At 38.8% G+C, this 26,116-nt stretch overlaps 2 protein-coding genes across 3 annotated transcripts in view; one reads left to right on the top strand and one right to left on the bottom strand.

Annotated features, from left to right (window-relative positions):
• The window catches only part of DNAH1 (dynein axonemal heavy chain 1), a 151,797-nt gene extending 142,481 nt beyond the window's left edge, over positions 1 to 9,316 (top strand). The window contains 7 exon segments of the mRNA XM_032210546.1: positions 331 to 507; positions 1,128 to 1,298; positions 1,749 to 1,879; positions 2,998 to 3,142; positions 3,440 to 3,646; positions 3,754 to 3,988; positions 9,192 to 9,316. Of these exon segments, the coding sequence (XP_032066437.1) occupies positions 331 to 507; positions 1,128 to 1,298; positions 1,749 to 1,879; positions 2,998 to 3,142; positions 3,440 to 3,646; positions 3,754 to 3,988; positions 9,192 to 9,313 (1,188 nt within the window). The 3' untranslated portion in view covers positions 9,314 to 9,316.
• Positions 9,317 to 10,414: 1,098 nt separating this feature from the next.
• The window catches only part of BAP1 (BRCA1 associated protein 1), a 21,374-nt gene continuing 5,672 nt past the window's right edge, over positions 10,415 to 26,116 (bottom strand). Inside the window, exons 5-17 of one of the 2 annotated variants that reach the window (XM_032209022.1) lie at positions 25,399 to 25,518; positions 24,857 to 24,918; positions 24,629 to 24,771; positions 23,590 to 23,668; positions 23,190 to 23,313; positions 22,165 to 22,312; positions 21,527 to 21,711; positions 18,543 to 18,676; positions 17,179 to 17,651; positions 15,763 to 15,923; positions 14,592 to 14,684; positions 13,841 to 13,913; positions 10,415 to 12,550 (exon numbers count right to left, since the gene is read on the bottom strand). In XM_032209022.1, coding sequence (XP_032064913.1) covers positions 12,417 to 12,550; positions 13,841 to 13,913; positions 14,592 to 14,684; positions 15,763 to 15,923; positions 17,179 to 17,651; positions 18,543 to 18,676; positions 21,527 to 21,711; positions 22,165 to 22,312; positions 23,190 to 23,313; positions 23,590 to 23,668; positions 24,629 to 24,771; positions 24,857 to 24,918; positions 25,399 to 25,518 — 1,929 coding nt within the window. In that variant the 3' untranslated portion in view covers positions 10,415 to 12,416. The other variant, XM_032209023.1, reaches the window with a different exon arrangement.

The raw sequence follows: 26,116 nt of genomic DNA, 5'->3' as shown, positions 1-26,116 counted from the left end.
GATTTGAGCAAAGACCGGGCGCCGCAAGAGACTTCTGAGTTTTCAACTATTGTGGGAATCTGGCTGGCATATTTTCCTTTTTGGAAGAGGTCCTAGGTAGATGAAATGTGCAGCAAAGTTGACCTGCACATATGTGTATGATGATGCTTTAACTTCGTAAATAGTATTTTTCCCCCCCAAAATATAGAAAATCTGTCTGGTAAGACCTGCCTAGAAAAAGGGTCTGCTGATTTTCTGTATATTGAATTTTATTATTAACTGGTGGGGTTTTTGTTTGAAAATATTGGCTATAACTACAATCAATGCTTTCTGTGCTCTGGTGCTTTGCAGGTTTTGAAGTACACTGCTGGTGAAATTAATTACGGAGGCAGAGTGACGGATGATTGGGACAGACGCTGCATTATGAACATTCTGGAAGATTTCTATAATCCAAGTGTTCTAAATGCAGAGTTCTCTTACTCTGAATCTGGAATCTACAAGCAGATAAATACCTCTTATGACCTCAATGTAAGTTAAAGAAAAAAAATAGACAAACTGACCTTGTCTAAGCCCAAATGACTAAAAAGAATCAGATCCCAATAATAGAACAGGAAATTACTGAGAAATCCTAGAACTGAAGGGGTGATTGGAAGTAAAAAAAAACAAACAAACCCACAGACAAACCACTTGGAAATCTAGGCGAGATGGGCAACTTATTTCTTCCATAAATAAATAACAGAGAATCCCCTTCCATGTGGTTGCCAAGGGAATCTATATGGATGTTTGTAAAAATCCTAGGAGTCCAGCTGAATTGGAGCAAAGCTTTTTTATAATACTATGCAGAAAATTAAGTTTGTTCTTTTAAGTCTACATAGTTTGAATTATAGGTTCAGAAAGATTTTGGTCTGTCCAAGCTTCCAAATGGTTGTTATGCATCTTTCCAATGTATAAATTTTAATTAAAAAGTAGGGTGACCAACCTAACCATGTGTCCTCATGTCACATTCAGGTGCGTATCTTGGTTGATTAGCTGTGCCAGAAACCCACAGTCTCACACTCACTGAGCAGCTTATTTCTTTTCTGCCTTGTCTATTAAACATACTCATTCTTCTCCTTCCATCTTGACTTGCTTCCATCCCCTTCCCCAAGGGATACATCCAGTACATCAAGACCCTTCCCCTTAATGATATGCCAGAAATCTTTGGATTGCATGACAATGCCAACATCACCTTTGCTCAGAACGAGACCTACGCACTGCTTGCTGCAATTATCCAGCTTCAGCCAAAGACTTCAGCTGCAGGAGGACAAAGCAGGGAGGAGGTTTGTAAACTTGTTTTGTAAGGCTGGGAAGAGAGGACTGACAAGTAAGAGGCCATACATGCGGAGTAGTGTCAGAAGCCAGAGTTTAAGCAAAGCGCTGCTTCCAGTGACAGATAGCTGAGGTGTATGACAGGAACAGCTGTTGGACATGACTGAAGAATTATGCAATGAAATTATTCAACATGACTTGCATAATTTTTTAGTGGTCAATATTTATTGTTTCTTTAAAATGCAGCCCCTGGTCGTAGGATCTCATGTTTTAAGAATCTATACAAATTCTAGGTTGAAATTCTAGAAATCAACTCATTGCTACTGAAGGAAGAAAAAGAGGGATAGGTTATATGACCCTAAAGCACAGTTGCAATTCTGAATGTAATCTAGATAATCTCATTTCCTTCCAACCCTGAGATTCCTCTGACATTTTCTGCCACAATTTTGTCTGTTGTCTAGATTGTAGAGGAGACCTCAAATGACATATTGCAGAAAGTACCTCAGCCCATTGACTTGCACGAAGTGTTGTTGAGATATCCTGTGTTGTATGAGGAATCTATGAACACTGTTCTGACACAGGAGGTGATCAGGTACAGTCCATGGATTCATTGAGCTTTCTGTATTTGGATAAAATTGTCAATTAACACTACTAGAAGAATCATAGAATCATCGGGCTGGAAACGTCTTCCAAGGTCTTCTAGACCACAGCAGGAGTCCTTATACCAGTGATGGCTAATCTTTTGTTCCTCGTGTGCCGAAATTGAGCATGTGTGTGCCCACCCATAATGCAATTTAGCAACCAGTTCTCTGCCCGGTGGGCGTGGCCATATTGAGTGTGGCCTACTTGACCTCCTGCACCACGATGAGGAGGGGTTGTTTTTGCCCTCCCCAGGCTCAGGAGGGTTTCTTTGAGCGGCCGGGAGGGCGAAAATGGCCCTCGCGCCATAGGTTTACCATCACGGCCTTATACCATCCTGTATAAATGGTTGTCTAATCTTTTCTTGAAAACCTCCAGTGATGGAGCACACATGACTCTTTACACCATTTCTGACTGGTGCCTTCTGCAGACTTTCTCTGCTTTGCTCAGAATGAAAAAAACATGGTTCCATCTTTTGAGTCTCCAGGCATATGGAAAAGTAGTAGAGCTGCTGTTGCTATGCCTGATGCTCCCTCTGGTTCCCATGTCATGGAACTCAATGCTCAAGAAATAAAAAATCCCTTCATGTTGCCTACACAAAATATTCACTGAGCAGTTATCTGAGATAGTAGAAAAATGGTGATGATGGTGAAAATTGCAGTATAAATTGGAACGGTTTCCGAAATCAGACTATTTTTATGAATTGATCCATAGTATGGAGGAATTATTTTTTGTAGCCATATATCAACACAGTCTGATCTGAGACCCGATATTCCCCTAATATATAACTCTTAGGAAGCACCACAGTACTGTAGTTAACTGAAACTGAACCTATAGATTGAAACTTGTTTTCTACCCATTTGGCTTCTCTGGACAGCTGCATATATTTGCAACTGAATGCTGTCAGAGATTATTGTGTGTCCTACCCACATATAGCTCTGATTCTGTGACAGTTATACAAAAGTTCAGAGAATCTTAAAAGAATGTGAAAATGCATAGAATTTCAATGAAGTACATTGGGAGTTAACATTAATAGATAATTTGCTTTGAAATTATCTTGCTTTTGAACAGATACAACCGTTTGCTACAAGTAATTGCACAGAGTCTAAAAGATCTGCTCAAAGCTCTTAAAGGCTTAGTAGTAATGTCTTCCCAGCTGGAGTTGATGTCCAACAGCCTGTACAACAACATTGTCCCAGAGATGTGGAAGAGTAAGGTAAATACTAAGCAGTGTTTTCATAGGTACAGCAATTTCTGTATTCATGAAGTCATCCTATAAAAATGCTCTCATTCCAGTTTCCAGCTGTGGTGGCTGATAGGATATTTTAAAGGCACACAAAATCAAACTATATATCATGCACAAACCAAGGCAGAACAATCTTGATAAATGTCACTTCCAGAGTTATTTTTATTGCTTGTCTCATAACCGCAAATGTTCAACTATTGAGAGAGAAACATACTTGCTTAAAGGTCAGTTTATTGAAAAAGTGCTTTGCCTTTTGTCCTGCCATAGGCATATCCGTCTCTGAAGCCCTTGGCCTCCTGGGTGAATGACCTGCTTCTTCGCATTGACTTCTTGCATAAATGGATTGCTAAAGGAATTCCACCAGTTTTCTGGATCAGCGGCTTCTTCTTCCCACAAGCTTTTCTAACAGGAACATTACAGAACTTTGCTAGAAAGTCCGTGATATCTATAGACACCATCTCTTTTGACTTCAAGGTCAGTGACGCTATCAAAAACTACCTCAAAGAACCTATTCACATATCACTCAAAATGCAGGTGTTAAAAATATAAATTACAATACAATTTCTACCTTCCCAATTAAGGTACTGAGGGAATCTGTGAGTGAACTCACTGAGCGTCCTGAGATGGGATGTTACATCCATGGCTTATTTCTAGAAGGGGCTCGATGGGACCCTATATTATTTGAGCTAATGGAATCCAAGCCTAAGGAACTCTACACAGAGATGGCTGTCCTTTGGTTAGTCCCTATCCCCAACCGCAAGGCTCCGACCACAGGGATGTATCTGTGTCCCATTTACAAGACTCTCACTCGGGCAGGTAAGATTTTTTTTGCTTCAGAGGTGCAAGGCATGCAGTCCGCTAGTGTGCCTAAGAAAATAGGGACACAAAAAAACCCGGCTCTTTTTTGCCTTTGTGTTAAAGGAGCAAAATGGGAATGGTAAACCTCGCGCATTGCAAAGCTTCATCAGGTGTATTTTTAGACAGATTTCTAATTAGTTTATGATATGAGAGGAAGAGACTTACTCATATGAAAAACTGGGTTAGGATATAGAATAGGCCAACATGCAATTGTAATTATTCTCTTCCTCTCTAGCAGGAAGAAAACTCCAAAACAAGCAAGGAACAGGTCTGATAGCACAGGGCTCTCAATAACTGTCTGGCTCAGCTTTTGAATTGATATATCAAGCAAACATTTCTGTCGCAAATGAAGCACTTAGCACAGTTATGGTATTAAAAATAGTCCCCTCTAACTAGGCAATTAACATATCTCAACATTTACCCTCTTCTTGCTCTCTCTCGCTCTCCTGCACACACACAATTTTGCAGTTGCTTGGTGATCTATATTTATTCTGAGTTGATTTGTTTTTGTGAAATACTAAGTATTTCTAAGAAAAACATGCCAGATATTAGTCACTTACCGAAGATTCCTTAGGGTTTGATGTGGAGGAAACAATTTAAGTACAAATTAAATTCTGCTGCCCAAGAATGTAGGGAATCATGTGGCTAAATTAAAGATCAGTACTATGTTAGCTCTCCTCATACTCCTTTCAGTTTTTATTCATAACCAAGCTTTGAAGAGACTTTCAAGGAAGCCATAGAACAAAGAAGTGTGAAGAGATACTTTACTCATTTCCAAATGGTGGGTTTGAATTAATGTTAGTCTCAGAGAGTATAGCCTTCAATCAGGTTTCAAAAATTTTTAGAACCTCTTCTGTAGGTTTGGCCTGCTTTGTGGGAGTGGCTTGCCAGCCATGTGACTGGGTGGCAGTGGCTTGCCAGCCATGTGACTGGGTGGGCATGGCCAACTTGTAAAATGTGGTGAAATTCACTTAACACTCTTGCTTAGCAACCAAAATGTTGGCTCAGAAACTCTGGTATTTGAAGCACGGAAGTCTTAAAGCTGTCAAGTTACAAAACCCTTGCACCCCTAACCCTTTAGAAAAAAAAATCCAGGGGTGTTCAAACTTGACAGCTTTAAGACTTATAGAAGAGGTTAGAACTGGAAGGAACTCACCCCTGCCTTCAATGCTTTCTTCGTACCATTCTAGAAGGAATGGTAAGTTATCTGTGTTCTGTTCATTACTTGGTATTTGGATACATCCAAATATTGAGATACGTAAGCTAAGGTTCCCATAGGATGGAAATGGCTAATTGACCCTAATGAAGCAGCTTGCCTAATATTGGCCTCTTTTATAGAATAGGAATAGGAATAGGAATAGGAATAGGAATAGGAAAGTTTATTTATAGGCCGCCCTTTTCCCTGGGGGGACTCAGGGCGGCTTACAATCCATAGGGGGGGAACACAAACAGTAAAACATATAACGATACATAATTAAAAATAAAACACAACATTCATTCATTTGGGTGGGGACGGATTACAATCTAACCCCAGGCCTGACGGGATAGCCAGATCTTAAGGGCTGTGCGGAAGGTCTGGAGGGTGGTGAGGGTACGGATCTCCATGGGGAGATCGTTCCACAGGGTCGGAGCTACTACCGAGAAGGCTCTCCTCCGCGTAGTCGCCAGTCGACACTGACTGGCAGATGGGATTCGGAGGAGGCCTAATCTGTGTGATCGAATTGGTCACGAGGAGGTAATTGGCAGGAGGCGGTCTCTCAAGTACCCAGATCCACTACCATGAAGGGCTTTATGGGTGGTAAGTAGCACCTTGAAGCACACCCGGAGATCAACAGGTAGCCAGCGCAGCTCGCGGAGGATAGGTGTTATGTGGGTGAACCGAGGTGCACCCACAGTCGCTCGCGCGGCCGCATTCTGGACTAGCTGAAGTCGCCGGATGCTCTTCAAGGGCAGCCCCATGTAGAGCACGTTGCAGTATTCCAGCCTTGAGGTCACAAGGGCACGAGTGACTGTTGTGAGGGCCTCCCGGTTCAGGTAGGGTCGCAACTGGTGCACCAGGCGAACCTGGGCAAATGCCCCCCTGGTCACAGCCAACAGGTGGTGATCAAAGGTCAGCTGTGGGTCCAGGAGGACTCCCAAGTTGCGAACCCTGTCTGAGGGGTATAGTGTTTGACCCCCCAGCCTGAGTGATGGAACACCTGCCAAATTATTGGGAGGGAAACACAACAGCCACTCGGTCTTATCCGGGTTGAGTACCAGTTTGTTAGCCCTCATCCAGTCCCTAACGGCTTCAAGGCCCCGGCTCATCATGTCCACCGCTTCATTGAGTTGGCACGGGGCGGACAGATACAACTGGGTATCGTCCGCGTATTGGTGGTATCACATGTAAGTGTGAAAGTTTAGACTTTCCAGTTTATTAGTGATGTATTTATGAACATTGCTGTGGACCTGGTTATTGCTCCAGAGGAAAATGCAATGATTCAAGAGAGCTTGGGCAGCTTTTGGCTTTCTTATGGTATGCAGGCTTTCAGCTTTTTGGCTAAGGTGGTACTTAAGAAGGTCGTGCTAAAGGAGACCAGGATTTCTAGACTTGTTTCACAAAAGATGTTTGAGTAATGTTTAATGTGTTGCGTGAATCCATCTTGATGGTCTGTAATATATCTTGGGTAGTGTTTAGTGGTCAGAATATAACTGATTTATGCCATAATCGTGTATGAAAGCTTATGGTAGATTAAATATAGAATGTATTCCTGAAACCTGAAAAAACCTCTGCTACTTTTTGGAAGAGGAGCTATATTGTTAGCATAACTGAGTTATTTTGAAAAATACAAAACTATTTGCTGTCAATTCAGATTCTGGGTATTTGAAATAGAGCTTCCTGAGTTTTAAAATCCATGTTTCTATGGCTGCTAAAGTTCAAATTGGGTGGCCATAAGGAACATTTACAAACATTTATTTATTTATGAACTATACTTACATGCCACCTGCTTCTAAAAGCTCTAGGAAGCGAACAATAAATGGTTTCAAAATCCTAAATTCAAAAAACATAGAGAAACAGAAGCCACACAAAGAAGTTTCAGATTTAGAATTTCTTTGCTACTATTGTCCATTTAGAAGAAGCTTCAGCGTAGAATATATAGTCTGATGGAATATTTGCCTGGTTTGGGAAGAATCAAAGATAGGTCTAAAGGATAAGATATTTGTTACTTTTTTAAAAATGGCTGTTTAAAATCAACTGACACAGGAATATGTTTCCTGGAGTACCAGTATCTGAAACTTTCCATGTAGTCTTATAAATTGTGGCTGGAAGAAATTCTTTTGCTGTGTCCATTATAGATATGGCAATAATAGTACTGTAGCCATTCCAGATTAGGCAGTGGATTGATCCTAATCTAATAATTGCAAAGGAAATGGGAGAATTAAGGGATTTTGAAGAACTGTGGATGGCAAAGCCAGTGTGAAGAACTACAGTAATTAATTTTGCTCTGGCCTTCCTCAAACTTTACTATTAATAGGAAAATGAAGAAATCTATAAAGGAGTCCTTTGGATCCAGAAAATTAAACCATATTTTGAGCCTCTGCTTTCAGAGTCTGTAAATGAGTAAATCAAGATGTTGTATAATTTTTTGGCAGATGCAAATTTCGGGGCCCCAAAGCACTTCAGTCAGAGCCAGTTTGCTGTGCTGATTAAGGCAACAGACTAGAAATCAGGAAACTTTGAGTTCTAGTCCTACCTTAGGCATAAAACCATCTGGAAGACTTTGAGCCAGTCAATCTCTCTGAGTGCTGGAATGAAATCAATTTCAAGCCACTTCTGAAATTTTGTCAAGAAAACTGCAGGGACTACTCCAAGAAGTTGCTAGGATGCAACACTGACTCCAAGGCACATAAAACACTCAAAATTTCACAATTATGCATGGTACAGGCTGTTTCCCACCTCAAATGCATTTCTTGAGGAAGTTGCAAAATGCATATTCAGAGTTCTCTTGAGGTACTAAACTGTAAAAAGACAAGACTGTCTTGTATCAGAAGCCATAGAGTCCTCTAGTGGAGAGATTGGGATCTTTTCCTTCAGGTGGTAAATGGATTTTTCACTGTAATGCTTCTTTTATGCATTTATGCACATTTGAAGATTAGGTGGAATGTCCCAAAGGTGCTTTTTCAAGAGGCAGCTGGACTTCCTTGTTTTTTCTTGGAAGGCTCTTCGTTTCTCATCTGAGAAGCTTCTTCAGTCAGAGCTGAAGTCAATGTACTTTGAAGAGATTTGACAATTGGATTTCATTCTTTGAACTGAGTAACCAAGACACTGATCAAAGGCTAGCATCCATCAAGTTTATTCTAGGGCAAGGGTGTCAAACTCTTATTTCATTGAGGGCTACATCAGGATTGTGTTTGACCTCGGGGGTGGAGGGGTGGCCAGAGGGCATGGCCTGCTTGATGTCACTCATGTCAGGGACACCTGTGGCAGCCCGAGTGTTCTGCCAACGAAAGGCCCCCTGGTGGCCAGTAGGCATATGTGAAAATGGTACCTAAATATAGTTAGGTTTTCCTATTCAGAATTGTCCATCCTACTTGAGATAGCAAGAATGATGTGCTTTGGACAGGATAGGGGATGACATCCATTAGATAAGCTCATTTGGACCAGTGAACCTGACTGCATTTCACTATCTTGGAATCCTGGGAAGAAAAATCCTCTTCTGGATGCATTTAACCAGGTCCAATGGATATGCTTGCTGGTTTTTCCTTACCAGGCCACACTACATTGGCACTGAGGCCAGAATGTTACCAGCTGGCATTTTTGTGCTGGCTTTGATAGTCTGATGTGGTTAAAAATGTTCATTTTGGAATGGGTCCATAATTCATCCTTTTGCAGGGACCACCAGAAGAAAAATCAAATGTTTTTTTTTCCAAGGTAAGTAAAGAGTAATGAAAGAAGGGGATGAGTCTCAATCAGGTTCAAAGCAGGAACAACTGGGAAGAGCCTATGAGGCTTCTAACTATGAGTGAAAGATTGTCTTCAAGTACAGGCCTCCAAACACCAACAAGAAAACTTTTGAAATGTAAGATATGGGATTGTTCTTAATCTCATTTTAACATCAAAGGCAAAAGAAGCCCTCCCCATGTTACAATACAGCATTAATTTTAATTTTCTCTTTGCCAGGGACACTATCAACAACAGGTCATTCAACTAATTATGTGATTGCTGTAGAAATACCTACCAGTAAATCTCAGAGGCACTGGATTAAACGGGGAGTTGCCTTGATCTGTGCCTTGGACTTCTAGGCATTAACGATAAAAGAGCAGTCCAATAAAGCAGAATAATTTGGAAGTTGTTTACATGTTGTTTAAGACTGGATTCATATCTTGAAGCTTGAATTGAAGGAAGCACAGAACTGACTTAAATAAATATAATGTGTATCTTTTCATTTAATTTAAATTTACATTAAAATCATTTTTTAAATATTTCATAAATGACTGTATGGTGCTGTTTTCTTAATATACCCCATTCAGTTCTTTTTTTAATGTGGCCTATAAATTGCAATTAACTACAAGGAAAAAAATAAGTACACATTATAGACAATTAAGGTGTATAATAATAAAAAAAAATTATGTTTGTGTTATGTTTAAGCCACCATCAGGGGTGGGCTGCTGGGGGTTCACAGAGATTCGGGAGTACCTCTAAGATACTGTGCAGTTTGGAGAACCCCCAAATCCCACTCCTGGCTGGCCCCGCCCACCCCTCCCCTCCCAGGAATCCATTTTGGATACAGGTAAGTGCAGGGCACGCATGGAGGCTCGGGGAGGGAGAAAAACTGGCCTACCAGAAGTTTGGGAAGGCCAGAAAGGAGTCTATTTCCAGCCTCCAGAGGGCCTCCAGAATTTGGGGAGGCTGTTTTCACCCTCCTGGAAGCTCGAGGAAAGCCTCCAGAGCCCAGGGAGGGCAAAAACGCCCTGCCCACCGTGGTGCAGGAGGCTGACTTGGCCATGCCCACCATGGCTACGCCCACCCAGCAATCAGGCAGAGAACCCCTTGCTAAAAATTTTGAAGCCCACCCTTGGCCACCATAGATCACAGAGATCTAGTATGTTCTTGGCCAAATTATTTCCAGTCTCCATAGCAGGATCCCAAATATTACAAAATTAGGTACTGCAATTAAAGTACACAAGGTTGACATACAGCATGGTGTAATGTTTTCTCGGGTGTATAGACTAGCCAATCCCAAGTTCAGCAGTAGTTCAAATATCACTCCTCGCATAGTTTTGTGCTGTTAGATTTTCACACTGAAGGTAATTTCTTATTCAGAAATGTTACCCCAAATTCCAGTTTGCTACAGAGCTATCTGTGCATCTTTTCTGGTATACAGATTCCATTATACAGCCATCTCCAGAAGGCTAGAGATACATTTTATTTTTAACAGAACTGATATATTTACAGCACTTGACAATGCAAGAGACAGGTGATTCTGTCAACAAATAAAAATAGTAATTTTACAGTCAGGCACTGTACATATTTGCAAAGAAAGCAAATATATTTCACCATCTTCTCAGGAACTATTCCCTTTTCACATTGATCTTCTTTTGAGTCTCATGATGATTTTAATATCTATACTAAGAGACTCAACTGTACATATTCATGGAATAAAAGTTGCAGAGGAAGCGTTAAACTGTTCTTCCAAAAACAATTTGCAATATTCCTCTGGACATCAGCTAGCATAATTTAATGCAAATTTGCTATCATTCTGCCAAAGCTTAAAAACATTTATAAATCTGCCGTATTGACAAAGGACTGTTCTTACAGGACAAAGATAAAGCCACGTAAATAAGGAGAAGTTGGTAACAACACTTGTCTTAGGAGTGGCTAGGTAGGTAACTGATTACACTGCAATTAAGAGTCTGTAAATGGACTGGAATGAGAGGTGCTGAGGCAGCTCTGGAAGACAAAGGCAGATGATAACCAGATCCTGCTGGCCAAATATCATCTATACTCTTGCAGAATAATAAGCCAGATGCTCCAACCTGAGCCATAATCAATAGGAAAGGGATACCATTTACTCAGTAATGCAAAATTATTACTTTGTGTTCTATCTTGTCAGAGGACCTACAGTTTGCAGAGGTTCTCCACCTTTCCAAGCTTTCAAATGAGTTACATTTCCCTTATCCTTACACTATAAGATACCTGCAAAGTTCATTATTCTACTTCTTGACTGTAAGATTACATTAAGTAGAGGGATTATTTTGCTATAGAATCTTTCCATTTTTCCCTGAAGTGTAAGCATGGGGAAAAAAACCCAAACAATGATTCGTATCCCCATTGAAGGGGTTTATCCTGATCTCTCTCAAAATGTTGGTCCTAATAGTTCGCTATAAAAAAAGGATGGTCTATGTGTGTGCATCTTTCAGTATTTTCATTTGGCAATTTGTATCACCCAGCCACCTTGTCTCTCCACACATGGTTTGATTTCCTAAAAATGGTTTTAGGGATTTGAGTAAAAAGAAGCCACTGCCAAAGAAAATATAAAAAAAATAAGTTAATTCCACGATTTGAATCATGGTATGTGCATAGCTTCCATACATACAAAAGAAAAGAAAGCAGCTTCCAGACTACAAGGCCTACATGCTGTTACAGATGAACAAAAATACACTCACATCAAAGGACCTTACTCTGGACATATAAAACCCATAAAGGAAGTTCTCTTCTCTGCGACCGCACCAGTTTGGGGGTGGGGGAAATCAAGAGAAAAATTAGCAGGATTTGAAGACCAGTTGGGATTTGAAGGGAGCCTTATGTATAGTTCAACAGAATGAGGGTCATTGCTACCTGAAAATGATAGGGATGAACTGGATTCAGGAAACACACACTTAAAGATGTAATGCAGATATTTGTTCCTCTGGAAATAGCTAATCCCGAGGACATAGCACATTCTGACTCTCTCTGAACTGAACAATGCATCAACTTAACCGAAATGCACTTCTACAAAACTGCAAAGATTTTACTTATTTCTTTTTAAGCAATATTCATGTAAAACCTCTGAAGACTGCCGTATGCTACTGCAAGATGCACTGCATATTGGTTTAGGTTGCTAAGTAACATATTCAAGTGCAGTGTCAGCCAAACACTCAAATGGTCCTACTCTTTATGCTTCTCACATCCACTTCTGGAGGGAAACTTTATCTTTGGATGCCCAAATGGTAAACCACCAGAGCAATGTCTAAAATCCAGTTGAATACAGGTAGATGTAGTCACACTAATACTGGTCACATGAAGACAATTTCAGTGCAAAGCTCTGTCCGGAGCGCTCTCTGGTTGGTGAAGAAGTACATGAAATATGCACCGTATTGCCAGAGAGGCAAGCAGAGGATATTGAGTCCTGTCCAAAGGTTGAGACTATTGACGTTTAGCTTTATATGGCCTGGAACGTTTCCGTCGGTCGGGCTTTCGCTGCTTATGGAGACGCCCAATGCTGACCCCTTGCCGTCTACGAACAGAGATGTTTTGTTCAACAAGGCTAGGCAACATTCCTGCAAGATGATAGTGTGTAAGATTAGCCAAATAGAATCAAATCTTGCTTCCCTTTCAACATTTTAAAATATAGAAGTCCAGAAGATTGCATTCCTGTTATGGAAACACAAAAAGGGATCATATGGCTGCTTAACCAGATTTATTGTGGCATTAAACTTTTATGGAATAAACCTTTCTTAGCTCAAATTCTCTAATGGTTATGTATTAATAAATATTAATTTTGAAATGCCAAAAGGTTCGTTCTTTCTTTCTTCCTTATATGGACTTTTAGTTAGCAATAAATATCTGGGAAAAGTTATACCAGTGAAGAAGGCTAACTAGTTTAAGATTCATCACATTTACAGATATAAAAGGTTCCAGATAAATTGGAAATCACAATGTAAGATAGCCAGAATCCTAACCATACATATTTGGATTTAGATTTTAATAGAAGTAGGTGGGAAAATTATTGTATTGACCAATCAAAATATATATTACTCACAAGACTGATCAAAATCTCACTTACAAGCTGTTTTTTAAAAAAAGTGTTGACTTGTAAGATAGTTTCATTTGGATTATTCATGAAAATCTTGCTCTACTGATAGTCCTCATTTAAGAACAGTTAACGGAACATTTTATAGGGTAAATTATTATTTTATCATTATCACTAAAACTGAACTGATTGATCTCTGAATGCCTTTTACAGTGTATTTAACTTAAGCATTTGTCTGATTCTCTAGTATTGATGCTATATTACTACCTCCAAAATTTCCTATTAGTTAAAGCCTGAATAGGAAATAGATGAACATATTTTGAATAATAAACACAGATAAATCCTTGTAAATAACTAGCAAATGGTTTTTTAAATGATGAAATTAATCCTTCCAAAATCTTAAAACATATTTTATGTATTTTGGACCCAACAGAAAATACTAAATGTTCACTCATTTTTATAAATGACTATAGAAACTAGAGAAAACGATAACAATTAAGAATCCAGATCACAAACTCTTTTAGCCTGGGCCTATCTAATTACTACTGTGTTTTAGTATGATAGTTTCAAACTTTCAACACTATATGTTACAACTATCACTATTATTTGGAATTTAGCAAAACATCAGGATTTAAGAACACCTATAAGTGGGAAAGACAGATTATAAATACTCTTCATGTTGCTATTTGTGCTAGAAAAATAAATCTACCTCTGATTGGGAGCAAAAGGTTGCTGTTTTTTGCTGTTTATCAACCTCTGAATTTATCCTTTTCTAACACAGTGCAAAGAAAAGCTCTTTCAAGCAAATTCCTCTCACCTTCTTGTGCCAACATGGAGATAAAAGTACATATAAATTCATCATAATTGTGAGTTCTTCTCTGATCATCAATCTAAGAAAGTTAGAAAAAGGAAAAAAAAGTATCTGTTCAACATCACTATTGAAACAAATAAGAGGGGGGGGGGGAATGCCAACACTTATCTTATGGCTAGTAAACAAGACTCAAGACCATTAAAAATATTCTATAGCATTCAATAGTAAACTAAACCAAAAAGGCCAAAAAACCTCTTCGTGTTCTCAAAATGTTGACCCGTGTGTAATTGGAAGACAATGGGATTTCCAGCTTCAGGTAAGAAGCTTAAATGTTGTAATCCATACTTAGTAAGGCTAAAAGGAAAACACAGTAATTCAGACTTTGCTGGACTAAGACTTACATCTAATCTGTTTTCATATCAGAATATTAGGCCAATATACTGAGACATAATCTTCAACTGAATCTACAATTTGACTAGAATTGAACAGGCCTGAGCAGGCTCAGATCTGCCTGGAACTTGAATAGGAAACAATATATCCTGGAAAAGTGAATTACTTCTATGAAAACTACATGGATTTGTTTATGTACCCATCCAGAACTCAAATTCAATCTGAGTGAATTCAATTTGAGAGAATAATTATCAAATATTAACAGTTTTATTGTTTGGTATTTATATTTGTAAGCCACCAAGAGTCTATAACAGATGACTATAAAAAAAATAAAAAAAATAACAACACAATATTCTCTATTAGTTACCTTGAATTTCTTTCTTTTCTCTACTTCCTCCTTTAAACAGGCCTCATAGTTTGCAATTTCAGCCTCCACACACTTAAGCAATGCCAGGAGCTCCTGTCAAAACAAAACAGTAGCAGTATAAGCAGAATGACTCACTAATGCTAATGGCACATCAGTACTTCATAATCAGCTTAAAGCACTAGCAATATTTCAGTATAACTTTATTCTAAGAGTAGATCATTCTCTAATCTAATTTTTTAAATAAAAAAGCTTCTACAATCCCAAAGCACCCAACAGGGAACAACCACAGTCAATAAATAAAGTAACACAACTTGGGAAATTAAAGGAGAAAAAAAATCATTTTAAACTACCTTGATGCAAGCATAAATTAAATAGTGCCTAAAAGTTCTTGCAGCAAAAATAAACTTATCTTGATGCCATTTCAAATTTTCTATTGGCACTTTTCTCAGTATGCATATCACTAGAATGATATGTCTTGAAGAAAAGGGGAAAAAAACTATGTCAAGAACAGCATTATGCTGTATGGCCCCGGTTATGCACAGTATATATGTGACTGTATGAAAATCAAAAATGGAAAATAAAAAACACATTTTACAACAACAACAACAACAACAACAAAAACAGCATTTTCTCCATTCTTAATTTTTGTTGAAAGAGCTATCACTATAATTCCGGTTCCTTGGTACTGTGCTTTGTCATTCTTATTGTATTGTTTTTAAAAGATGCCTAGTCAACTGCATTCAGAATCTTTTCTGCATAGGGGTAGCATTAGAAGAACATGGGATTAGTCGGGGTTGCGCAAGCCTCATCTCTATAGCACTGGCAAAAGCATAAAGACATCTCGACTTCCCTTCTTTCTCTCTGCATGACTCAAGCACCGAACCCAGAGGAGAGGCAGCTGTTGTTTAAAAACATCTATAGTAGCTACAATTATATTTTACAATGACGTGACTGGACTGGTAAGTAATGACTTTATCCCTCTGCCAAAACAGTCCCCTTTCCAAGCATTTTCTATGAGGTTCAGATAAAACTCAAGAAAAAGCAGATTCCTGTCAAGTTTACTGTTACATATGAATGAGCAAGGTCCAGCCAATGCAACCAAATCTAGGCAAATAGCACCCAAAAGTATTTCCGGCTATCACAGAATTGCTTTAGGTCAAAAGTAACTTACTTTAGGAACATATTTTTCCCCAGCAGGGGGATCAGTAGACTTGCCAATTCCAGTCTTCTCCTTGCTGTCACGTGGCTCAGTAGAGTCCACTGCTTCTGCTTTTACAATAATCTGAACCTCTTCATTCGATTTGTTAGATGGAGGAGAGGTTTTTGCACCCTCTGGGAAGACAAAACGAGGAATTATTAAACACAGTGTTATCTTCTTTTACATTTTGAATACTGTGGAGGAATAAATAATGGTATTTTCTTTCTAAGCTGAACAAATGCATGTTCTTAGCCCAGAAGCCCGTAACAAAAACATTTCATTTATAAACCAATGTTAGAAAAGTAGGTAACTCAGCAGAGAAGGAGCTCCCATTCAGAGCACAAACTGAATTTTTCTGTCAGGATTGTTCATAATTATGTGCCTTCTACATTATTCACAAAAACTCAGAGGTAAGGGAAATTTTCTCCAATGAGTTTATCCATTGAATTCTATATGCATGATTCTATAAATCTTGGAAGCACAATGAAAAATGGTCCTATCTTGTTATCTTACCAACAGGCGATGCATGATTTAGACCAGAAATGCAAACATTTTTTGAATCTTGGGCATGTTGGGAATATTGCAAGGTTCCCCTCGCACATATGTGCTAGTCGTTACTGACTTTATGAGGTGGTGTTCATCTCCGTTTCAAAGCCAAAGAGCCAGCGTGTCCGAAGACATCTCCATGGTCATGTGACCGGCATAACTAAGCACCGAATGCACACAGAACCCTGTTACCTTCCCACCAAAGATGGTCCCTATTTTTCTACTTGCATTTTTATATGCTTTCGCACTGCTAGGTTGGCAGAAGCTGAGACAAGTAACGGGCGCTCACTCCGTTACACGATGCTAGGGATTCGAACCACCGAACTGCTGACCTTTCTAATCGACAAGCGCAGTTTAGCCACTGAGCCACCATGTCCATAATATTGCAAACAGGCTATAAATACATTCACAAAATGGCTGTCCAAGAAACTTGCCTATACATAAATAATGGTTGAAATATAGTTGAGCAATCACTTGCCGGAAATTGAGCAAGTCCTCCAAAATGACAATATCCTAGTTGAGTCCTTTACTAGGCCCAAAGACAATGCAACAAATATAATATGATGCTCATCTTACCTACTGTCCCGTTTTTTTGTTACACACCCTTTTGAGTACGAACAGCACAGACCTTTCATTGCCTTAAGTTTCTAATCTGTTTAAAGTTGCAAATTAAGAGGTGCCAAAAAAACCTTGGAATCCAAAAAGCCCTTCCACATTTGTTACTGTTCCTCCTGCAAATCACAAGAGTCCTCCAAACACACCCCTCAACTGCCCAGCAAGCAAAGAAGAGGACCCACAGAAGAGTAAGAAAAGAGTTAACTATTGTTTTCTCTTGAACCATACCTGTGACAGTAAGAGGGCAGAAAACTCCCTCCTCTGTGAGGTGCAACAAACCCGTACTGATGATGGGACCCAAATCTCTCACAGCCCGATTGTAGCGTATACAGTCTACACGGAGCAGGCTCTCTTCTTCCCCAAACAGCACCTTGGAGATATGAGAAGTGACAGGACTGGAAGGGCGAGTGGGATTGGCTGATCGGATGGGGGAGCGAAGAGGGGAATTGAAAGCACTCCCGATCTCTGAGGCAGTGTCCGTGCTTTCATTGCTGGGTGTGGGAGATGGTTGAGAGTGGGCAACAACAGCTACTGCTGTGCCTCCACTACTAGTCTTAATAGACAAGGGAATGGAGAGGTCCTTCTGAGTTTCCTTCAGCTTTTCCGCAAGGACATTGATGGTGTTGGGCTGCAGCATAGACAGCTGGGTGTCTCCGCTCCCCATCAGGTGCTCCTGTTTCACAAGGCCTTTCCTCTTGTAACTGTCCAAAGCCAGAGAGAGGAGGAAGCAGGGAATTAAGCTGAGAAGGTTATATTCAGCAGTAGCAATCAAAATGAGTGGAAAGGTTTACATTACATCCATTATATATCAATCTCAATTTTAAAAAGGCAAAATACATATATGGCATTAAGATATGTTATTGTAGCATTGCAGTATTTATACACATTACATCTCTGTCATTTCATTTGTTTTTGCAATTACCACTTTGCTAAAATAGTTTTTCTCTGCTTTTTTCTAATATCTGAAGATCAAACATCCCATTATGAAAACAGTCCACAAATATCATTCAATATCCCCAATTTGAACATCTACTGCTATTTCTCTTTCCAGCCATATATCAAATTCTCATGGATTTGTTTTTAAAAAATCATGCAATTGTACTTTTAACATTTTCCAGATTAGACAATGGACAGTTCCTTGCTTCTAACACATATATGGCTCTCAAAACTGATGGTATACAAATATACCAACCTACATAAACCTTGTTGCGTATCGCAGCCAGCAGCTCACAAGCAATTTAGACATTTTAGAAAAACCAATTAGTCAAATTTAAACACTTATTTCCCTCAATAGCAGGAGCCAAGAAATTTTAGTCTGCTTGGACCAAAGACTGAGAGGAAAACTGGAGCCAAGGGAAGGAAGAGGCATGGCGAAGAATTACATTCAGTCTCTGGACCAATCAGGATGTGATGATATCCCATTGGGGGCCCCTCCCACATAACACATAACAGCTTTCTTTCTAATGCAGCCCTATATAGTACAACTATAATATAGCTAGAATACTTTTCAAGAACTAGAAGCGAGGATCTCTCGAATTTGACAAAAGTGCAACAGCAGGCTGAGTAACTACTGGACACCATCAGGCCATTACCTGATGGCAGGATTGGTATTACACACTTCCTCATCCTCGTCATCATCATAGTCATCCTCATCATCAGAGTATTGCTGGTGCTGCGGGACTGGGACTCGGCTTCGGCCCACTCCTGCTGCAAGGTCCTCTTCCTCCTGAAATACAGTCATCCAGATGTCTTCAGGTAATGTTAATATCTAAGAAGGTCTCTGGTCCTTCAAAGTCGATCTTTAAAAACAAAAGTACTTGAAGAAATAACTACCGTATTTTTCGGAGTATAAGACACACCCAAGTTTTAAAGAGGCAATTTTTTTAAAAAAAGTAGGTAGGTAGAGGGATAGAGAGGAAGAGAAAGAGAAATACGGTAGGTAGGTAGGTAGAGAGTAGTTAGATAGGTAGGTAGATAAAGGGATAGAGAGGGAGAAAAAAAATAGAGAGAGAGAGATAAATACAGTGGGTAGGTAGATAGGGAGAGGGATAGAAAGGAATAGAGAGAGAAATACAGTAGATAGGTAGAGAGAGAGGGAGAGAGAAGACAGGTTGGTAGGTTGAGGAATAGAGAGAGAAAAATAGAGAGAGAGAGAAATACCACTCATCAACCACTCTAACTAAACAGCTTTCCGAAAGGGAAAAAAAAGTTTTTGCACTCTGCAAACCTCCCCAAAATGGCCCGGGTTTTTTGCGAAAATGGGCCTGGGTTGTTGGTTTTGTTTTTTTTAAGGCATGAATAGCCTTGGGGGGGCTTGCAGAATGCTCCTGGAGTGGGGGACCAAAAATGAGCCATTTCACAAAAATGGGCCTTTTTTTGTCAAAAAAATTGCATGCATAGCCTTATGGAGGTTTATAGAGTGCTGCTGGGGGCTGGAGGGGCAAAAAATGACCTGTTGTTTGCTAATTTCTGCCCTCCCCAGCCCCCAGGAACTGTCTGAAAGCCTCCATAAGGCTTTGTTCGGCCATTTTGGTGAAGGGGACGGGGCTTCGGGAGGCAAAAAATGCTGTATTCGATGCATAAGACGCACCCAGATTTTCAGCCTCTTTTTAGAGGAAAAAAGGTGCATCTTATATTCCAAAAAATACAGTATTTCTCCTGCTTCAATGGTATTTGGGACTCACCAAAATACAAGTCTGAATTAGAGAAAGAAAACAATGGTGCACACTATGAAAATCCTTCCAGGTATGTATGCAGATATATCCAAAATAATTTAATCTCTCTTATTTGCTAAATAGAAAGGGTATAAAGCAATGTGGCTTTTTGTAAATGTCTATATCTCAATCATCCAACTTTTTGTATGAGAAGTGAAATATTTTCAAGGAAAAAACCAATAAAGTCCAGTTGCCTTTTGAAAAGTACCTTTGGGCTTTTTGTATAATATCCCAGGAAGTTTCTTGACAATGGACCTTCCATTAAACAAATAGCAGTCACTTTTGCCATTTTTATTCAACTCGAGAAGGATTATACATTGAATAGCATATGCAAGATAGCAGTTATTCCTTCAAGTCCTTTTTCTTCATTGAAAAGTTTTCAAATATTAAACTGCATTCATGAAAGAAGCAGAAAGGTGAGATGGCTACATTTAATTGCGTTTGCAGGGAAACACAAGATGCACTGGTTTGCATGGCATACCAAGAATACTGTTTAGTGGGATCATTTTTTGATTAAAGTTTATTTCTCCATTTTCATAACATTTAATCACATGAATACTATTACATAACCAACATTATATTATATTATTACATGTTTACATCAATTCATCTTACCAACAACTCCCAAAAACCATTTATTGGCTCTTCTGCTCTCCATACACCATATTTATACTTTATCCATCACTTTCTTCTCCCTCTCTCTCTTCCCCCTCCCTACTTCCTTTCTTCCCTCTGTCCTTCTCTTCTCAAGGGAAGATTCATTTTGTATTTTATTATAAAAAATATTGTATGTGAGATTTTGAAGCAGCTAAATTCCAAACCATCATCAACATCTAGTTCTTTTCAACAGCAGCAGAACTGTGAACATGAGAGTCTTTCAAAAGTTATAGCTCTTTTAAATAAAAGATATGCTGCAAGAGTATACAATGCATAGGCACTGTTAATCAAAAATTCATCAAATAAAACTGTAAACTGTTAAATTTTAAAGTTAGACGTTTTCAATGCTATATTTTAATTCTTTTATATTGCAGTTTTTATGATGTTGTAAGCCACCCATGGTCATTTGACAGTGAAGCAGTGAAGCAGTGAAGCATGTAAATTTAATAAAGAGATAGGTGAGTAGAAATTCAACATACTGTATTTTTCGGAGTATAAGACGCACCAAGATTTTGAAGAGGCAAATAAAAAAAAGTTTTTGCACTCTGCAGACCTCCCAAAAACAGCCTGTTTTTCACAAAAACTGGGCCGTTTCCCCCCCCCCAAAAAATGGGCATGAATAGCCTGTAGGGGGCTTGTAGAGTGCTCCTTGGGGGGTGGGGAAGCCAAAAACAAGCAAAAAAATGACCCATTTTTCACAAAAACGGGCTGTTTTTTGTCAATAAAAGGGCGAACATAGCCTTTAGGAGGCTTATAGAGTGCTACTGGGGGCTGGGGGCAAAATTGAGCAAAAAACAGCCTTTTTTCTCATTTCTGCCCTCCCCAGCCACCAGGAACACTCTGAAAGCCTCCTAAAGGCTATGCACGGCCATTTTGGTGAAGGGGGCAAGGTTTCAGGAGGCAAAAAATTCTGTATTCAGTGTATAAGACGTACCCAGATTTTCAGCCTCTTTTTTGAGGGAAAAAGGTGTGTCTTATATTCTGAAAAATACGGTACTACATGTATTTAACGCACTACATATTGCTAAGTTAAAAAATGATTCCCAGCTATTTAATGATAAAAAACATCAAAGATAAAACAGAACAAAATAAGAATTCTTGTCCAACAAGTAAAGCAATCTTCTCTGGATAGAGCCAGACAAGCTTAATTTATATAGTATGTGGCATATAAGGTAGAAAAGATAACATTTTGTCCAAATTCCCACCTGCATAGGTGACTTAGCATAGTTGTGGTTATCCAAGAAAGCCGGCAGCCTTTGCACGATGGGGTTGGGGGCTGATAGGGCCCCATTTATGCTGCTCACATGTGGTTTGCTGCTCAGCTTTGCCTTGCTTGGAGGGCTCTGGGTTGAGGCAGGCAAGTCCTGGGCTCTGGAATCCTCAGTACCCTCTGCAAAATGTACCTGCATTAATTTTCAAGCTGCACACTTTCAGGCAGTATATCTGGAATACTTCCATCTTCACAGAGAACCTTAACCATTTTCTAAATCTCCATACCTTCATCCAAAGGAATAAATGTCTCACTTGTCTACAGCTGCCTAACTATTAGAATCCCGATTGCATTAAGTTCAGGCACACAATGCTTTCTTTGGGAAGTCAAGCTTAGAGTAGATTACACTGACCAAATTGTTCCTTTATAATTGATTTTGGGATGCAAAAAACTTATTCAGGGATCATACCTGGACATCAACAGAATCTCGATTTCCCTTATTTCCCAAAACCCAAGCTATAGATTGTGAGTTGCTCAAGAATACTTTTAAATCAGACCCAGGATGCATATTGCTCAAATAAAACCTATGTTCCTAGTAGCCATCTTATTTTTTGAATATTCAGTGTTCCATACCTGCCTGGGAGCTCTCTGGAATTACTTGAGTTCTTCCTGTTTCCAGTGGGGTAGAGCTCTTGCTGTTGGCTGTCCTGGGCTCCTCAGGAGTCTGGAGCTCTTGAGATTTCTGGGTATGCACCAGTTCTGGTTGAGTCACTCGGATGAGCTTACATAGAAAAAATTGGCAGTAAAATTCACAAAAGAACAGAAAAATGAAAACAGTCATGCTTCCTTATATATCAACACAGCTTCCAATGATACACTCATTATATACGGGAAAAGAAGCTGAGGTTATGATTAAATGTGCATGCTGCCAAATCCTCAGAAACTAAGAGCAACTTACAAAAATGAAAAAGTAATAAAACATTCACTGTAAAATGCTATTTCTCCACTATCTCACAATACAAAATAATACAAAGAGAACACTCCACCAATAAATAGCTATTATAAAAATTAACTAATGACAAATAGCCACTTCCAAAGATCCTTCCATAAACCATCAATGTTTCTGGACAAAAAGCAGCTTTAGTACACTAAAGATTTTGACTCAATATATTTCCAAGCAGTTCTGATTTCAAAGGCAAGTACAAAATAACCCACTCACCTAGCATAAGCCTCTTCCATTTTCACGCCTGCTCCTAATATTTGGGCTTCTTGTTGCTAAAATATGTTTCTAGATCATAGGCCATTTATGACAAAAAGCAAGCAATGCTACTTAGGCACAATCTAAGAATCATTGAAAAGCAAAAAAAAAAAAAAAAGAAGAGAAGGAGGAATAAGAAGGGAAGAGGAAGAGGCAGCTAGAGTAGGTTACCATGGTGAAAAAAGTACAATGAAAAAAGATTTTTTTAAAAAAGTATCAATTAGCAGACACAGCCTGTGAGCTTCTTCCAATTTCTTTCTGGAAAAGCCATTCTGCACTCAGAACTCTGCTCTGCTTGATGATCCTCAACCTTGAACCAACTGTGTCTCTTTCAAAAGCTAGATGTAATCAGAAAAGATACGTGGCTTTTAATCTTCTCTTCTCTTTATTTCCTTCTTACCTGCTGCAAAGCTTCCAGTACAGTTTGCCGGTTCACCTTTAAGATGTGTAGCTTAGATTCATACTTCATTCTCCTGTCGGGTACCACAGCCATCAAGTTAAAGCGGATGTCATGATATGGTTCCCTGTGAGAAATAACAGTGAGTATTAAGGATCTCAAGTCTAAGTAATTGTGGCAAAAATCCCTTCTTCTGTCATTCTCAAGTCAACTATCTATTAGTCTGTAGTATATATAAATCCTGTAATATGCTTGATTTTCAATTCTTGTGCAAGCAATGCAGAACTTTTCAGAAACTGAAAGAGATTTTTGTTCAGTAAATACCCCAAACACTTCATCACTTCTCAAGTACGCCTCTCAAAATGTTCACATAAATCTAAAATGCATTGATCTGTTCATTCACCCTGCTGTAGCAAGTCCAATCCTCTCCATGATAACCCTCCTGGCTTTGTCTGTCCATTCCTCATCTTCTGCCCAGGGCCCTGGAAAAAGGAAATAAAAGAAAAGGCAAATAAAGAAATATACAGGGCAAATGTTTCTACTAATAGATCAATTTGTTAAACTGACTTGCATAGTGCACAGTAGGTTCTTGTTATCTGGCTATTGATCTGAGATATGCACTGCTTTAAAGACAATTAATAAAGGAAAACCAAACCCTGAAGGAAATTATTTCAACCTTATTATTTAAAATTATTTAAAATTATTCCCTTTTACCAAAAGGGAAACTATATTTATACAAAATATATTTGTATAAAATATATAAAGATACAAATATCTCTGTTGTTACATTATTTTAGTCATAATTCTATTGATGTTAATAGAATTAAATTGTTCAGATAGTTTTTCTTTTAAACATTACTATCCACCTTATGCTTCTCAGAGGAGAAAACTGAAATAAATATATTCAAATTATAAAATAAAATATTAATCTGCATTCCAGTCCTATGTTCTCTAATGCTACAGACAAAGTCAAAAGAATTGTCAACTTTCCACTCTAATGCAAATAAAGCCTAATAGATGTTACAGAACATTGCCTAAGAATAGAATAATTACAATTCACTCTTCTCCACTATCTAAACTATTCCTATTTATTTTACATCTAAACTATTTATTTCCCCAAATCAGTATGTTCATCAACTGGGATATTGCTATATTTCACTGGTGGGCAAAATGTTTCAAAACAAACCACCTTGAATTCAAAATGTCTCATTTTGAATGCAACATGGACAATTTTAGCAACTTCAAAAGTATTGCAAGCTCGAAGCAGCCCTGGTATTAACTATAAAATACTTTAGCTAAGGATCAAAATAGCCTATTTCAGACTCAAACCAACTGCCTCACACTCTAATTTTGAAATTCAAATGGTTAAAATCTTGGCACAACTTTATTATACTCCTTGTAGCAAACAACTGCTCCTTGCAAGCTAAACCAAGTTTCCTTACCATGATCAATAGGGTAAACCTTTAGGCCATCCAGTTCAAAGAGCCGCCCTTTAATGGGAACATAGCTGACAAAATGAAAAGCCTCCATGGTCCGTACAGCACTAATTCCATTCTGTTTTTCTGGTAAATGTCGCGGTTCTGGTCTAATTCAAAAAGACAAGAAATCTGTGTAGATGTAGTCTAGGTCTATATTGCAGCAAACACATATTCTGCCCGCATCCAACTTACCTAGCATGGCTGTTATGGGCCTTGGCCAGTTCTGGGGCATTCCCAATGGCGTAGCCTTTGCTCTGGGAGGTTGGAAGAAAAAAAAATGATGGGAAACTCTGTAAGATCACATATAGGCCTCCTTTTAGTAGACTTAAATAGATGCTCTATCCCTTACTCTATTTTACAGACAAGGAACAAAAGCCTTAAAATTCACTTGAGTCATATCATGTGGCCATGAGCACTGCTGTCTCAAGGTTAAGTAAGGGTAATTTTAAAACAATTTTGTGTACACTTCTATTTTGAGAAATTGAACCAATTCTCTGCAATATCACTTATTCCAATATTATTTTTATTTCTCCAAGCAAGTTAGCAGCCTCATTTCAGAATTCTGAACTTTAAGGCACCAAACTCTTCTTTTTCAAGAGTAATATGACAAAGTAAGGTCTACAAACAGGATTACTTAAAGCCAGTTTTTCCTAATTTGGTGCCCTTTCATTGTGCTGTAAAATCCAGAATTACAATAAGCAACACACACACACACACACACACACCCTTCATACCTCTGGACTAAAACCTTTGGTAAATTCTTTCATTCGGCTCAGTGTTGGCCCCAGATCCACACTGTTACAATTCAGGAGTACACTTAACAGTGCATGTGTGGCACAAGAATTGGGAATCAGCTACAAAGCAAAAGAACATTTAGATGAAATATGAAATTATGGCAATCCGGCAAAGTAGCCTATCTATACAAAAAACATATATACATTCTTGCCCTCTTGTGTATAGACTGGCCTTCTGGTGGTGCATTCCAAGCAATGTGATTTTGTCATGGCTTAAATAGTCTATATATTCTGATTGCTGGAGCTCACAAGGATCTCCCACCAAAAAGCAGCAGAATGAGTACCAAAAAAAAAACAAAACCCCAACAGTTAATACTGTATTTTGTTAAGCCACAAAATAATACCTCAAAATCTTCAAAATGAACTATTTATTAATTTATATACCGTGTGTTAGGAATAAAATCTAACGGTTGGGTTGGCAATATATAAATCATATAACAATGTTTGTACCCGTTTCTTTAAATTATACTGTAAATGTGATTGGTTGCTGTTTCCTCAATCGGCCATAAGAGGGAGCCAGAACGACTGTTAACTCTCTCTGTTTCGTTAGATGCTGGGCTGATCGGATCTGAGTGTTTTGGAAGCTGGCTGTTAGAAAGTGCCATGAGCTATTGTACGTTTTGCAACTGTTAGCAAACTTTGTGTACCGGACTGTTTA

The sequence above is a fragment of the Thamnophis elegans genome, chromosome 2 (genome assembly GCF_009769535.1).
Source record: "Thamnophis elegans isolate rThaEle1 chromosome 2, rThaEle1.pri, whole genome shotgun sequence".
Taxonomy (NCBI): Eukaryota; Metazoa; Chordata; class Lepidosauria; order Squamata; family Colubridae; genus Thamnophis; species Thamnophis elegans.
The sequence above is the reverse complement of the archived record's forward strand: the minus strand, read 5'-3'. Positions and strand labels throughout refer to the sequence as shown.